This window comes from Megalops cyprinoides, chromosome 22, assembly GCF_013368585.1.
Source record: "Megalops cyprinoides isolate fMegCyp1 chromosome 22, fMegCyp1.pri, whole genome shotgun sequence".
Classification (NCBI taxonomy): Eukaryota; Metazoa; Chordata; class Actinopteri; order Elopiformes; family Megalopidae; genus Megalops; species Megalops cyprinoides.
Genome location: NC_050604.1, coordinates 17136854 through 17151900, shown reverse-complemented (window position 1 = coordinate 17151900; position 15047 = coordinate 17136854). Strand labels below are relative to the sequence as shown.

Here is a 15047-nt window from a genome sequence, read left to right as displayed (position 1 = left end):
AAAAACAAAATAAAATCTTAGTTATTCCCCACACAGAGTGTAGTGTTCTCCGTAGCTGTCTGCTTCCAGTCATAGTTAACATGCTCACAGGAAACCATTTTCCATCTGTGTGTGAGGATATACAGTAGAATGTTACCTCCCTTCATCTACAAACCATTTATCCTGAAAAAATCCTCTCCCATTAGGTACTGTTTAGCTTGTCAACATAATTGCAGTGACAACTTTGGCAGTCTTGACTGTAGTTGATTCCTGTACAATATAAAAGGAATGTTGGAAGGGACAAGAGACTCTGGAAGCTTAATTTAGTTTCTATTTTAGGCTTTAAAAATTGAAAGCAGAATATGTATGGAATAAACCATGACTGGCTGTTCTGTTATCAGAAAATGGGGAGAGGTATGGGGGGGATACATCCCTGAGGCAGGAGCCGAGGGGTCTCTGCAGCCCTGAAGTGTAGTCATTTTCTGATAACCGCATTACTTATTGTTTACTTGACGCATACCACATCCACTTGTAACAAAAATAATTTCATACACATGAAAAATTAATTTTAAGATAATTTACTAAATGTAAAAAAGTAATTGCATTAGACTGTACTACCACTGTATTAAAAATCTTTCCTTAGGCTGACTTGTAAACAAAACAAACAAACAAACTTGTTTGGTAGTCATGACGACAGAGGGAGCAGTATTGGTGGACAGCATGGCTGATTCCCGTAGAAGGAGCGAATCTGTGTTGAATATGTGGAGATGATGCTCCCCGCTGTCTTTCCCTCCTTCTGTTTCATGCTTCAGTACTGTCTCGAAAACGTCATTCCTTGTTTGGACCTCCTTATCCCCGATGACATTGAATCCTGTGAAATTACCATTACTGCCAGCTCTTAGGGCCAGGAAGGAAAACAAACAATGACTGCTCTTTGAGGCGTAAAAAGAGCAGAGCATCCTGTTTAGTCCCTATTTTTCATAATTACATAACTTTGCGCAGGTTACTGTATGTCGTTCTTGCCATTAAATGCTAATCGCCCATGCTGTGGATTTCTGCATATTGTCCTCTTGTCTTTCCTGTTCCTCCTTATTCCCTGTTCCATCACACTCAGCATTGTGCCGTATCGTGTACCTTTCAGATCTGCCATTCACCACATCACTCTTCCTTTCCATTCCCTGGCCTTGGATTTTCTCTTCTGAAGTGTCCATGTTGGCTTTCGTCCATGTTTCAAAACCTCCATATTCTGCAAACTAAATGAAAACAAATTTCTTAGAAATCTTAAGTAGCTTGATATTTGTGATATTTGCTCGTGCTATTTTGTTCGACTACAGATATCAGTTGTAGATGAAATTTAGAAGGTTTTGAAGAGTGCACTCTGTTGAACTGTGGAATGATAATTTTTTGGAGCTGCTTCATTTGAGTGTGGTTATCAAAGGTTAATCAACACTCTCTTGACCAATCATAATCAAGGATTTAACAAAGCCATGGTATAGTAAATAGTATTATTCATATAAATTTGTTAGAAAATAAATGCCCAAATACAGAAATTTGTTGACAGGTAATTGAACCAGAAAACTAAATCATTTGTCAGCATCTGGTTTAGGTAGTCAAGTTTTATTGATTTGCATCACAAGGATTCAATTGTTATTGAGCTGGTGTCAAGATACATTTATCATATTCCTTTTCTTACGGACATGCACATCCAAAACTTTGGTGGACAACCCCACACAAAACAGGAAGGAACATGAAACCTGAAAAAAGCTTTAACAGTTCATTAACTCTCATTGAATTTCATATTCTTATTTTTCTCGCTTTTTATTGTCTTTTTAATAGCTGGCTAGCAAACATTAAGTTGTATGGCATATACAGTGGCTAGTTAGCTAGATATTCACTGAACAATTTTAATTTACCAATCCAGCTGCTGACTCTTCATCATTGCAGAGGCTCAAATTGTCTTTTAATTTTCTACACCTGAATAAGCACTTTCAAAGTGTGTCTACCCCTTTCCCCACTAACTCCTATTTTGCAGTCTTGACTATATAGTTAATGCCAGGTGGAGCGCTGCTTTTGTGACCTTGAGCAAGGTACTTAATCAGAATTCCTTCAGCAAATGTCCAGTGTAGTAAGTGGATAACATGGAAAGTGTGTGCTGTGGAGCTCGCCCTGTGTTAGAGCACATGGAGAAATAATGTAAGTAGTGAGAAGTGTATTCATCATCTGGAAGGGAACAGATCGTGAAAAGGGCAGTGGCAGTTGTACACCATTAAAAGTGTTCCCATAGCTTACTTGGGGTGGCATTGTAACATAGTGGTAAGGAGCAGGGCTTGCAACCAGAAGGTTGCTGGTTCGATTCCCCACTGGGGCACTGCTTTGGGCAAGGTATGTAACCCAGAATTGACTTTAATTCCATCCTCAGTAAATAATTCCATCCTCAGTAAATATCCATCTGAATAAATGGATGACATGTAAAAATTGGAACCTATGTAAGTCACTCTGGATAACAGCGTGTGCTAAATGACAATAATGTAATAATCTGCTTGATTAAAGTGGGCCAACAGTTACCCTCCACAAGCACGGAAAGCCCTCCAGTGATTCAAATACTTGGTCATGTCTTTAGAAACAAAGATGATATTATGTGTAACCTTGCTTGCAGGCAGAAGTTTTTTGCTTAATACCTCAGCATATCCTGCTGTGCTTTTTGCCTGATGTTAGACCCAGCTGAGCAGCCCAGAACGAACAAGCGGCTGAACTGGCGCTGAGCCACTTCTAATTTGGATGAAGCATATGATGTATGAGTCCTCATGAGGCCGGAATGACTACCACAGAGCATTGCAGTGATGAATAGTATCAATTCGCTCTGGAACTCAGAGAGATTGTGGTATCGGTTGGCTCATCAGTTCTTTTTTTTTTTAAGAAACATTTGCAGCAAAGTGTCACACTTTCTTACCTAACCTCTGATTTGTTAATTTCAGAATGGTTTGCATAATACTTTTGAAGTATGTTCAGAAATGCAGACAGTTTGTAGAAGTGATTCTAAGTAAAGTTTAATGTGTTTTCACCCATCAAGAAACAGACAGAGGAAAAGAGAGAGAGATTGCATTAGAATTCAAGAGGATAGAGTTATAAGGCGAGCTGGAGTGAGATTGCTTTGTAGGCAGTGAGGAGTGGAGATTGAACGGATTTAGCAGGAGTGTGTATCTAAGGGAGGAGCTGAATCTTCACATGTAATGGTAATCAATCCTTTAATCAAGGTCTTGTTGCAGTTCACATTGTTACGTGTATGACTCATTAAAGTTGGGAATGGCTACTTCCCACCCACTTTAGGAATGTTTCTGGCATTCACCAATGTGATTGCAAGCCGAGATTTGATGTAACTGCAGTCTTTTATGTACTTAACGATGTGGGTCAGAAGCATGTGTTTTTAAGCGACATTTGGAGTTATGATGTGAAAATGTAATACTTGCAAAAATGTTACCCAAATATAGTTACACACATTGTGGGTAAAGTGAATCTGGGCCACAATCATACCCTAGAATAATAATGACTTTGGAATATGAGTGTACCAATGTAGGAAAGTTGTAAAAAAGATAGTGTTTCATAGTGTTTGCAGTATCATCTGGGTCATGCAGCACATATAGCAGCTTTTTACAGTAGCTACTATAATTACTTTGATAGTTATCCCTGCTAGCAGTGTTACTTACAACAGTTGTATGGGCAGCACGAGCTATATTCCAATAGAGACTGCACAAGCAAGTTATTTTTTCCAGTAAAATGTTGGTGGAGCATGTTGGCACCCTTCTCTTCACTCAAAACAAAATCAGGAATGCGAAACAATTTAAATAAGCTGAAAGGTACTTCACTTCAAAGTGCTAAACTCATCAATTGAACTGCATTCAGTCCCATTCCAGCTTTAACAGTGGCCTGAGATTCAGTATCAGGACTAATGTTACAAAATGTACGTATTTGAAAATCTGCTCACGATTTTTAAACACAGTCAATACAGATTTTACCACCCTGAGGGCGGTGTCAGATTTCAACCTGAATAGATCAATGGTTAAATAAACACATGCTGGAACAGCATAACAGAACCATGTACTGATGTAGGAATGTTCTTAGGTTTTCCATCATTTTCCTTATGAAGAGTGTACAGTAAGCAATCTGTCCGAATGTAGCGGAGCATGACAGTCTCAAGTGGGCAATAAACCAGTCACGCAAAAAAGTATAGTGGCTCCAGCGAAAGCACCGGGACATAGATAATGCGCATAGCTTTGCGGGAGGGTTGAATGAGGCCTTAAGTAGGACCTGAAGAGAAGGCTTTGGGTCATGGGAAATGGATCAGCGTCGTCAGCAGGGGAATAAACACCTCCTGCTCATCCTTTGAGGGGACGCACCTCATTGTCGCGTGGTGACCGAAGCCGCGGTGAAACCCTCGGCGGTTTCAACACGCTTGTTGTATGATGTGATGCTCACGCTTATCGCCCAACCGCAAGGGGGTAAAGACAGATATAGTTCATTTCACTCAGGATGGTGTGAATTACCTGCTGTCCTGTAAGAGCCACATTAATCCTGCCTTGAAAGGTGCGTTGGGAATGAGCCGAGGATAAATCATGTGACACGGTATCACTGTGTACCTCTCTGCTCATGCATTAAACCGTGTGATTACCATATTAAAAAGCTAATGAGCTCAGTCCCATCTGCAACACCCCGTCCATCTTCCCCGGAGGTTTTTTCAGGTTCTGTTATCCTTTCACTTACTTCTCACTATTTTCACGTTACTCAGGCAACCCAGGGCCATACTCTGGGAAAGAAATATATCATCTGTACCTGGCAATTTTTTATTTAATATGTGTATAAATTCAGATCTTGAAATGTTAATTAATTTTGAAAGAGTCCTTGAAGTGCAAGGTAATTAACTCTAGTGGGAGTATTTAATGAAATTCCAAATATTTTTTGACACATTTAATCAGGGCCCACATATTGTTAAAGAAATATGAAATGTATTTTATAACTATTTTATTGACTCTATTGACTATTTTATTTTATTGATTATCTATGTGTATTAAACTGTGCTGTGGTGTGGAGCCAGGTGTAGCTACCATGCCGGCTGGTTGGTGATTGGACGAGCAGCACACAAAAAAGGTTAAATTGGCCCACTATTTTTATTCCCCTTTCTGGGGTGAGGCACAACCAAACAAATAAAACCGGTATACACAGAGAGAATCCTCCCACTGGGGCTGTTTCAGCTGAGTGAAGGTCATTTAACAGGCAGAGCCCGCAGTGTCATCAGAGGTCTCTCCTGCAAGTCACATTGGGCTGTGCCTTCATAACAGGCCTGACGACAGCAACACACAGCACCTGGGCCGATTAGCAACATGTCGGTGAAGGTCTGGGAAGCCGCCCCTGTCCCAGGTCCCAGAAAGCTCCCAGGCTGTGGGAGACAGCAAAAAACATCTAGCAGCAGCCAGAAAATTAAATTAGCCCTTGCTGATTAATCAGGGCAAATTTTATGTAAGGAGCTTGTCGGCACATAATCTCCAGGTCAGATTCGTGAAACACAAACTCGGAATTTCACCTGCGGCTATTTATGCTACAGCAGTCCCATGGTCAGAGGTTTTGTTAGCTGCTCCCCCTGCTCGGTTTGTGGCCTGGCAAATAAACAACTTACATTTCATCCAACGCATGCTGCCTTTTAATACTTCAGCAGTTTTATTACTGCGCATGGCCAAATGCATAAGGGAATGGGACATTGACCTGAAGGCATGGGGTTTGAATCCTGGCTAGGGTGGTGCTGTTTTTTCCCCGTAAAGTGGTGCTTCTGTCTCCCACAGTACAGTAAACATATACATGGATGAGCTGTCAAATGTAATCTATGGACTATAAGTCTCCTTGGAATAGGTTGTGTGCTAAGCAATTAAGTAATGTAACTTAACTGATTTTCAAGTGTCAGCAGTATAATACAACATTACTTTTAACCTTGATGTTGCATTTCTTTCCTTCTCCTTTAATGCTTCAGTGGCTAACATTCTGTGGCGTGAGGAAGGTACAAATTAATATTATATCTTTTTTATTGTCTCTGCAAAGTGATGACACATTGTGTAATTTCTTATCACTTTTTTACATTTTCTTATCCAATATTACAATTTGAAAACACCTAGCCTGGATCATAAGCACTGTTTTTTTAACTTATACTGTCTTTGTGTACACATCTCTCTCTCTCTCTACGTAGGCCTCGGGATCAGCAATATGTTCTATGTATTTTATGAGGATGGAATTAAAGTCATCCAGCCCGTGCAGTGTGAGATCCAGAGACACATCAAACCCAGGGAGAAACTGCTGGGACTGCAGGTAATGCGTGCCACTCATAAACGTAAATTAAAGCAAACAAGATTACTGCCGCCTGAAGCCGACACCCCTACCGCATTAACGCAGCCGGGTCACTACACGATGGCCCAAACATCCAGAAGTGATTCACGGCCGGTGCGGCTCCTATTACTCTGGGAAAGAAGAAACAAACATGACATGATTATTGTTTAATGCTGATGCATCGCGTAGTTAATTTAATGAGTTCAGGGATCTGGAGCCATTGAAATGTATGGTGACAGCCCAGTCCCATAGGCCCCTTCCCTTCACATCTTACGCTCGCCACACATGCAGTGAAGCTTTGATGGGTTTATCCATTATCCAAGGCAAGTCATAAATAGAGGGGCTTGGAATTCAATACATGTACAGCATTAAAGGTGCCAATCCCTCCTCTTTTATTTTTCTCATAGATTTAGTTTACCGTAGACAGGCTTTTATATGAGGGGTAAGGCCTCAACAGAAGTGCGATGAGCACAGACTCCAGGCAGAAGGCTGAGTATTAGGGAATCCATCATATAGAGCTGAAAGGAATCGCGGGCTGTCTGGCGAAAGAGAGGGCACATTGTGATACAACACTGTGTGTTCAAAAACTTTCATCATGCATGTTATCAAGTCTTTCATAAACTATTTTAAAAATAAAATAAAAATTTATATCTCTGTTTAAATGGAGTCACGTGTAAAACTGTTAATTGCTGGAAGTGAATGTCACAGCCTCAAAATTTATTTAAGAAAAACTAACAGTGACAGATTTCTTTTTTACAGCACCCCCCATCTAATGCAATGTTGACATGTCAAATGTAATGAACTGCAATCCAGTGCAGTGTAATGTAATGTAATGTGATGTGATGTAATGGAATGTAATGTAATGTAATGCGATGTGAAATCTGCACCAGTGAAGAGTTATGACGGCATCTCAAGAGAACGGCTCCAGATGGTGTCTCCTCTAATACGGAGAGGCAAATTAGAGAGCATATTCCCTTCTTATGCAGAGAGTCCTCACAAATTATTGATGCAGTGCAATTTACGAGCAGCATGGGGTCATCACACCGGCACTCATGCGTGAAGATATAGCGCACACACTGATGCAATTAGGGAGATGCCTCCTGAGCCAATTTTTTATTTTTGGGGGGGATTATAAACTAAGAAAAAATATGAAAATTGCTTAATATTCCCATTAGAGTTTTGCAGCGGGAAATCTTGTGTGACGGCAGGTCTCGATTTGGGAAAAAGGCCATCACTTATCTAAAGATATGTTTCATCCTACAACTTACAATGATGCCGTTTCATAACTTAGAATTTTAAGATGAATAAAGCAGTATTGACCAAAAGTCTGCCTATTTGTTGCTCCATGTTAATCACAGAGCACCATTGCAATTAGACAGAATATCCCCCTTAATGCTGGTACGCTTTCAGATTCAATCCAGCAAAATCACATGCATGCTGGCTATGCGCACCCGTGCGCTCCGTGTGCCCGGAGCGAGGTTTCCACGGTAACTCATGCTCCTTCTCACGAACATCTGATGGTAAAGTTTGGGCCCCAGCCTGCAGCCGGGCAGGATGAGGATAAGACGGAATCCCCCCCGCGCCTGGCGCTGAGATCAGATCCATCTGGTCGGACCGGCAGCCCGGCAGAAAGCCCGCTCGCAGCCCGGCGCGTCCCGGGAGCACGGGCTTCTCACGAGCCTGTGCGCGGTGCTGGAGAGGCAGGATGGTGCTGCGGCAGGGGAGCCGGGCTTATAACCGGGGGTTCCAGTCTCTGGTGGCATGCTGCTGTTTTTGCCTTAAGCAAAGTAATTCACCTGAACTGTATCAGTAAAATGTGACTTGCATAAATGGATAGTGTGTGGGAGATGCAGTCCCCAGTAAGCAGGCAAGGATGCCTGCTTTATGGGAGATGTAGACGATCTGTTAGGCGTGTGCAGGAATTTCATTTCTCCAAAATGATTTCTACACACAGCACGTCTGTCGGTACTGTGTTCGCATTTTGTTTCAGTGTACCATTCGTGTGTTGAAGAGGCACTGTATTTACCGCAGTTGTGTTCGGTCCTCAGGAGGAGGTTTGCCCCAAATCGGAGAGCGACCTGGAGCAGAGGTGCGTGTGGAGCTCAGCAGTCAATGTCAAGGACAAGTATATTTACGCCGCTCAGCCAACTCTGAACCGGGTCCTCATTGTGGACGTGCAGTCGCAAAAGGCTGTGCAGGTAACTCGTTTCTTCATTTCACCAGGGACGGATATTTTCATGTGTATAAAAGTTAAACTCTTACATAAAATTAAAGAAAGTGTGAATCAACTGGTGCTATGACTGTAAATTGATGTTGAAAATAAGCTTTATGGTTGTCATGAATTCCTCCATCATCGTTCACATCATAATTTGTTCCACTTTATGGTGCGCGGTGTTTATTTCTGAGACCGCATTCCACGAGCCAAACTTCCATCCATCAAAACTCCCTGCTCCTCTTTAGTGTCAAATAAGAATACGCATTTTTCATTCGCTTCCAATATCTGTGACCAAGGAGTAATGAATTGCTAGCTTATCAGGCTCATCTCACAAAATGCATCTGTAATTGATATCCTCACGGGTTTATTGGAATCAAAATTACAGTTAAAATCATGAAAACAGTTTTGTCCAAATTTGTCACAGCTTCCCAGTGCAGTATTTCAGAGCGTTTAACTCTTTAAAACAATGTTTCTTAAATTGTTCTCCATTCTCCTTTGGGACAAGTTATTATGCTGAACATGTCAATGTACATCACACACAGAGGGGTTAATGTTTGAGCTATGCACATATCAGTATTAGCATGTTATTTAATTGCACCCACAGAAAATCATCTTTGATAAGTCATGATGAACAGAGTTTAATGACAACAGGACATGGAAGTTAATGGATTTTAGGCCTCTTTCTAGTCAATCTAATCATAATGGGAATCGTACACTTCTTTATTTATCTTTTGCTTACCTTACATGTACAGTCACGTAGGTGCATGGAGGTGTTTTCAGAGACCAAACAGTGCTTCCGTGGCTGGGTCGTGTTATTTGCTTCTGAGCGCAATGGCTCTGTCATTGTCTCAAGGTGGGGGCAGAATTTCCTTTTCACTGTAGCGTGTGCCCCAGTTCTGCCTCCCAGGAACTGACTTATTTTGCTAGTGACAGTCACACAGTCATTAGTCGGTTACCTGGAGATTTGACTTCATTACCATAGATTGGTTGCTCCTACAGTAATTAGCCACCTGGTCCTCCTTTACCATGAGGAGAGTGGGAGGGATAGAGGGAGACAGCAAGGGGGGGAGGGGGGGATTTTAGAATTGGATTTATTTCCTTTTCTGAAGCCCCACTGTTTGATATTCAATTTAAAAAGGAGGTTCAGTACAGAGCTTTTGAGCATTATTTCTTCCCTCATGTGAAAAGGTTGTCTGCTGTTTGCAAGGGTTACCATTACTTTCATTGGTATCAGGTTCTGTGAAAACAGATTTATTTTGGATATCTTTAAAGCATCAAAATGGAATGATGTAATTTTCGAGATTTAGAGTTTATTCTGGAATGTTCATTATTAATTGTTTTAGCCAATAAAGCTATTACAAATTTAAACAGTTAATCTCTTAATCCAGTGGAGTGTATTGTTTTCGTAAAGCTGTATGGACTATTTTCAGTGAAAATCATTTTCGAATACAAATGAGTTATGCAGATATTGCCACGTACATGAGTACAAACCCGAAACCATAAAAATCAAAGCACCAACATATTGTGTACATCTGTTTTCTCTGGTGGCCAGATAGGCCAAGATTATTTTTGATTCTCAGCAAATGTGCATCTATCTCCCATGAAAAATGAATTTCGTTATTTGCCTCTTCAGAGAAATCTGTGTTTCAGTGGTCTGTGTAATCTCAAAAGCAATGCTTTGCAATCACCCAGTGCTGCAGAGGTAGGAAATCTTCACAACACAGAGCAAAAGGCAAAGATTGATTTAGTAATAAGGTTTACTGGTACATGATAATTAATGTTTGTCTAGGTGAGTTTTCACCTACAACACCTTCTACTGATTTACAAGCAGTGTTCTGAATGAAGCTTGTTATTCAGGTGTTGTCCTCAAAAAGCAACACTTAATTTCTGAGACAAAATGATACTAGCACCTGGAACTACTAACACAGGCTATATGTCATTTCTCTCTACTTAGCTGATACAACACCTGTGCTATTTTATATGGAAGGCATTTTAGTAAAAAGCCATCCACATAAGAAAATAAACATATTAGAAGAGATCATGATGATCAGCCCATCTTATGATAGTTTTTCATTTGCCTATGCTGTACGCTAGAGTGAGTCTATCACTGTGCTGAATCCAAAGTCTCTGACCCCACTAATCCTGCCAAGTTATTCCATGCATTTACTATTCCATGCATTAACTCCCAGTGTAACAGTGCAGTGGCTTAGTGCAGCCTCCATCATACCATACCAGTAGCACAAAGTTGTAGCTCACCTTACTTATGCTTCTTTCTTGGTTTTCATGTTGATTGACATTCAGCAGGATAAATTATAAGATCACTTGTGCCTGATCACCTCTGTAGCTAATCAGATGATGTAGTGCTTATGTAACTGCCAAAATGACTTGAGCATATCACAACAGGTAGTACAGCTATGATCAGTTTGCAGAATTGTTATACTTCCTATATTTTTCCTACAGCATGCATACATGCATAAAAGGAGAGATACATTTATTCTGATCATGTTGTACTTTTTGTGTCTTAATCTGTATCTGTGACCTCTGACTCCATTCACACATTATAATGATATCAGCAATTTCTTAAAATGAAAGCATATTTAAACTACTCTGTAATTTTAAGCAGTGGTATAACACCACCATGTGATTTCAGTCAGTTAGAAATGTTAAAGAAGGAAAAAAACACTAATAAGCAAATTGATAGTTGTATCATGCCCAGGTGATGAGGGAAACAAGAAGTCTAGATTTTAGTTGACAAAAGAAATGGAAAATAGATGTGGGAATTTGTAACAGTTGCACAGTTTCTTCTGAGAGTTAAGTTCTCCTTTCGTCTGACCTACAGACTGTGAGTACTGACCCTTTCCCTGTCAAACTGCACTACGACAAATCCCACGATCAGGTGTGGGTTCTGAGCTGGGGAGATGTGGAGAAAACCAAACCCATGCTACAGGTAAACACATTTTAATAAGTATTTATTTATTTTAATAATGATAATAATAATTTATTGTTATTATTATTATTATTATTTTCATAGTGTTAACATGGTACCAAAGAATGTCCAGTACAATCTAGGAGGTGAATCTGAGGACAGCTTTGGAGAGTGAAAGTATCTGTCAGAATCAGTTTACACTGGTGTTCTGGCCTTTGCTCCAATCTCCTCTGATAGTTTCATCAGCCTAAATGTTGACTCAGGTTGACGTGTTTTTCCACTGAAGACAGCATTTGTGTTTCATAATCCATAAATATATAAATTCTGGGAAAGGTGTGTAAGATGAGATCATGCATTAGTGTGCATGTATGCATGTCTTTCTGTTATTTTATCAGTCAAAGCCCACTGCTTTTGCTTTATGGATTTTGATGATTTTTTTTTCATTCAATATTGGTTGCACCATATAGAGATACCTTTGATATAATCCCATTATTCACAAACAATAAATAGTCTTCATACCTTTTGAAAATAATGTAATGACATATTTATCATAGTGCACTGCTAAAGTGGGCAACCCACCTGTCCTGTCCCTTGGTGAGTCAAGATGTTAAAAAACAAATTAGTCACAGGCAAAAGGAGGAAGAAAGCATTTACTCAGCTTGGATCTCTTCAGTGATTTCACATTTGTCCCAGTTGCCACTTATTCATGGGGCCTCTCTCCAAGAGAGAGTGTGTGTGTGTGTGTGTGTGTGCACGCGTGTGTGTGTGTCATTGATTTTGATTTCCGGTCAGTTTACTTTGCTCAAATAAGAGGCTGGCAGTCTGCCCCATAATTAAGACTTCCAGTACACGTCAAGAAGAAGCTCACCCTCTAATCCGGACGGACGTGTTGAATAATTCATGAGCGCATGTTAAATATATTATCTTCTCCTCTGTTCAGGTGATCAGCCAGGCCAGCGGTGGAGTTTCCCACCACACCATCCACACGCAGCCTGTCGGCAGGCACTTTGATAAAGTGGACGATTTCTTCATCCCGGCCTCAACCCTCATCATTAATCACATCAGGTAAGCCGGCAAGAGGGGCCGCGCAGCTCCGCCGGCGCCCCTGACCCACCTCCCGAGCTTGTCTGCGCCGTGACACCTGCCGGAGAGCAGACGCACGGCCTATCCGTCAGCGGCAGGGCCGGGACCGTGCGCGCAACGGATTGGGTCTGCTCCGCGCTCTGACAGTAAGCAGGCTGAATTAAACGGCTGCTGTGCAGAATGCTTTATACGGGGCCGCTGGCCGATTCCCTTCCGCTGGCGTTCCACCAGAAACCTTTTGGCTGCCGCAAGGCTCCGAGACATTTATAATTCGCTGGTGAGATCATGAGCGGCTACAATAATAAAAAAAAAAACACACATACATCTCATAAAACTTTGGTCAGCGTAAAATGAATAATGTTAAAGTATACTCATGAATAAGGTGATAAATAAGCGTGAAATATAGTCTGTCGTTTCGCAGTATTTTTATGTACCCCAGAAGGGACATCTGCAATACCCCTGCAACTTCACATACCCAGTTTGGTGAGCTCTAAGGTTGCAGTAAAGGACACCATTTGTTATTTTCCCCAAAAATTTCCCCCACAAGGCATGAGTCATGGGCCAAGAGATACAGCCAGAAATGCAGAGTCTGAATGACCTATCTTTATGCAGGCTTTTGGTTTACAGATACTATCACTGTATAGTTTTCTGTTGAATTTCATTTTATAATTTGTTCAGGTCACACTTTAAACAAAGTGTTGCTTATAAAGGCTTAATGAAGCTTACGTAAAGGCTTCATAAACACAACATAATGCCTTCATAAACCATACACAAGCAAATGTCATACTTTATAAAGGGAGACATAACACTTTCTTATGCAACACATTATACCAAATGCGACATAACCAAGAATGCCACCTGGCATTTACCCTTTAGCCAGGTGACATTCTTGGTTATGTCATATTTGGTATAACGTGTTGCATAAGAAAGTGTCATGTCTCCGTTTATGAAGTATGACATTTGCTTGTGTATGTTTTATGAAGGCATTATGTCCTGTGCAGTGGCATGCAGTGGGAAGAATTTTCTCTTGTTCCGGTCTCTGAACCAGAAGATACTTCCTCCATTGTTCCGCATTGCAGTGAGAGTCTTAGTACTGCCTGCATTAAGAACTCTCATTGAGCACACATTCAGCAGTGGGGGAGGGTCATAAACTTATAATGTGGTCTCATTACTCTCAGTTGTGTGACATAATGCAAATTTGTAAATGCAGTGCCTTGTAGGTCTCTTTTGTAAGTTTGGGAAAGGGTGGTGATTTTTTTTTTCTGTCATGTCTTTTTTCATCATTTTTGCCTCAAGACTACATTCTTATGCATTGTTAGTTTTCAGCGTAGAAGTACAGTTGAATGATTGAAATGTCATGGTGAGTGAATCACTAAAATGTAGGGAGTTTTAGTTTGTAAAGCAATTATATAAGAAAGTAATTCTTTTTAACATAAATGGCATTTGCACAACATACATGGTGGTCAAATGTAATATAAACTTGAATATTGACCACTGCACAGAATTGCAAGAATTGACCATTTTCACTCAGGACATGACTCAAGACTCAAAAATTAGGGCCTGAGACTGTCAGGACTTGATTCAGTGTGAACTGGTCAAATGTCTGGTAAAAATGACAAAAAAATGACACACTTACCATAATCATATCATGTGTGAATGGCACTTTTCAGACATACAGAGTTTCATTCTGATTGGATAAGTTCCACCTTAATCGAACTATTTTCTGATGCCTAAACTGATCTAACATTTTATTAATGTGTGTGTCAACAAATGTCAAGAATACATTGTCAAAGCAGAATGTATTGTTTACTCCGAGTAGTATAGTAGTATAGTAAATATTGCCATGCCTTTGGTTAATTTAATGAAATTCTGATTTACAATTTCTCCTAAAGCTTCACAAAGCAGAGTCTCTTAATGCCTAATTATTATCAAATAATTGCTCTATTTGGAATAGATGTTTTATTTTATTGGTCCCACGAAGATATTTAATAGTGAAGATGCAGTACAACTGCATGGTTACACACACACACACACACACACACACACACACACATTCAATTCAAATTCAAATTCTGTCCATGTAGGTTTAACAAATGTTGCCTGGGCGGCTATACCATGTTTCTGAAATTACATTCAATGCGTGGAAATCAGGCAGCAAGGTTTCAGGCCTGTGATGTGATTCAAATAAATATGCAATGATAATTTTGACAAAAGACACGTTAAAGCCTTTTATCCCACTCTGTCATTTTGTTTGCTCTTTATCTTCTGACAAACACATTGGGGTTCAATTCTGTGGGAAATGTTATTTTCTCTTTTTAACTCCAGGGGGAATTCTCCGGAATAAATCAATATTGTAGAGCTGCTCTTTTTTCATTTAGAGTGACATTTGAAGACCCACCTTGTGCCTCAACATAAAATATGACATAAGGAAATCCAGCTGCGTCCGTGTTTCTTCAAAATTCTATATTTATTAAATTT

The 15047-nt window shown here is 40.3% G+C and overlaps 1 protein-coding gene across 7 annotated transcripts in view; it reads left to right on the top strand.

Annotated features, from left to right (window-relative positions):
- The window catches only part of LOC118769776 (follistatin-related protein 5-like), a 119080-nt gene that overhangs the window by 99824 nt on the left and 4209 nt on the right, over nucleotides 1–15047 (top strand). For 5 of the 7 annotated variants that reach the window (XM_036517087.1, XM_036517085.1, XM_036517086.1 and 2 more), the window contains 5 exons: nucleotides 5996–6022; nucleotides 6209–6327; nucleotides 8394–8543; nucleotides 11400–11507; nucleotides 12427–12551. In XM_036517087.1, the coding sequence (XP_036372980.1) occupies nucleotides 5996–6022; nucleotides 6209–6327; nucleotides 8394–8543; nucleotides 11400–11507; nucleotides 12427–12551 (529 nt within the window). The remainder of the gene's footprint in view (nucleotides 1–5995; nucleotides 6023–6208; nucleotides 6328–8393; nucleotides 8544–11399; nucleotides 11508–12426; nucleotides 12552–15047) is intronic. The other 2 variants (XM_036517089.1, XM_036517088.1) reach the window with 1 other exon arrangement.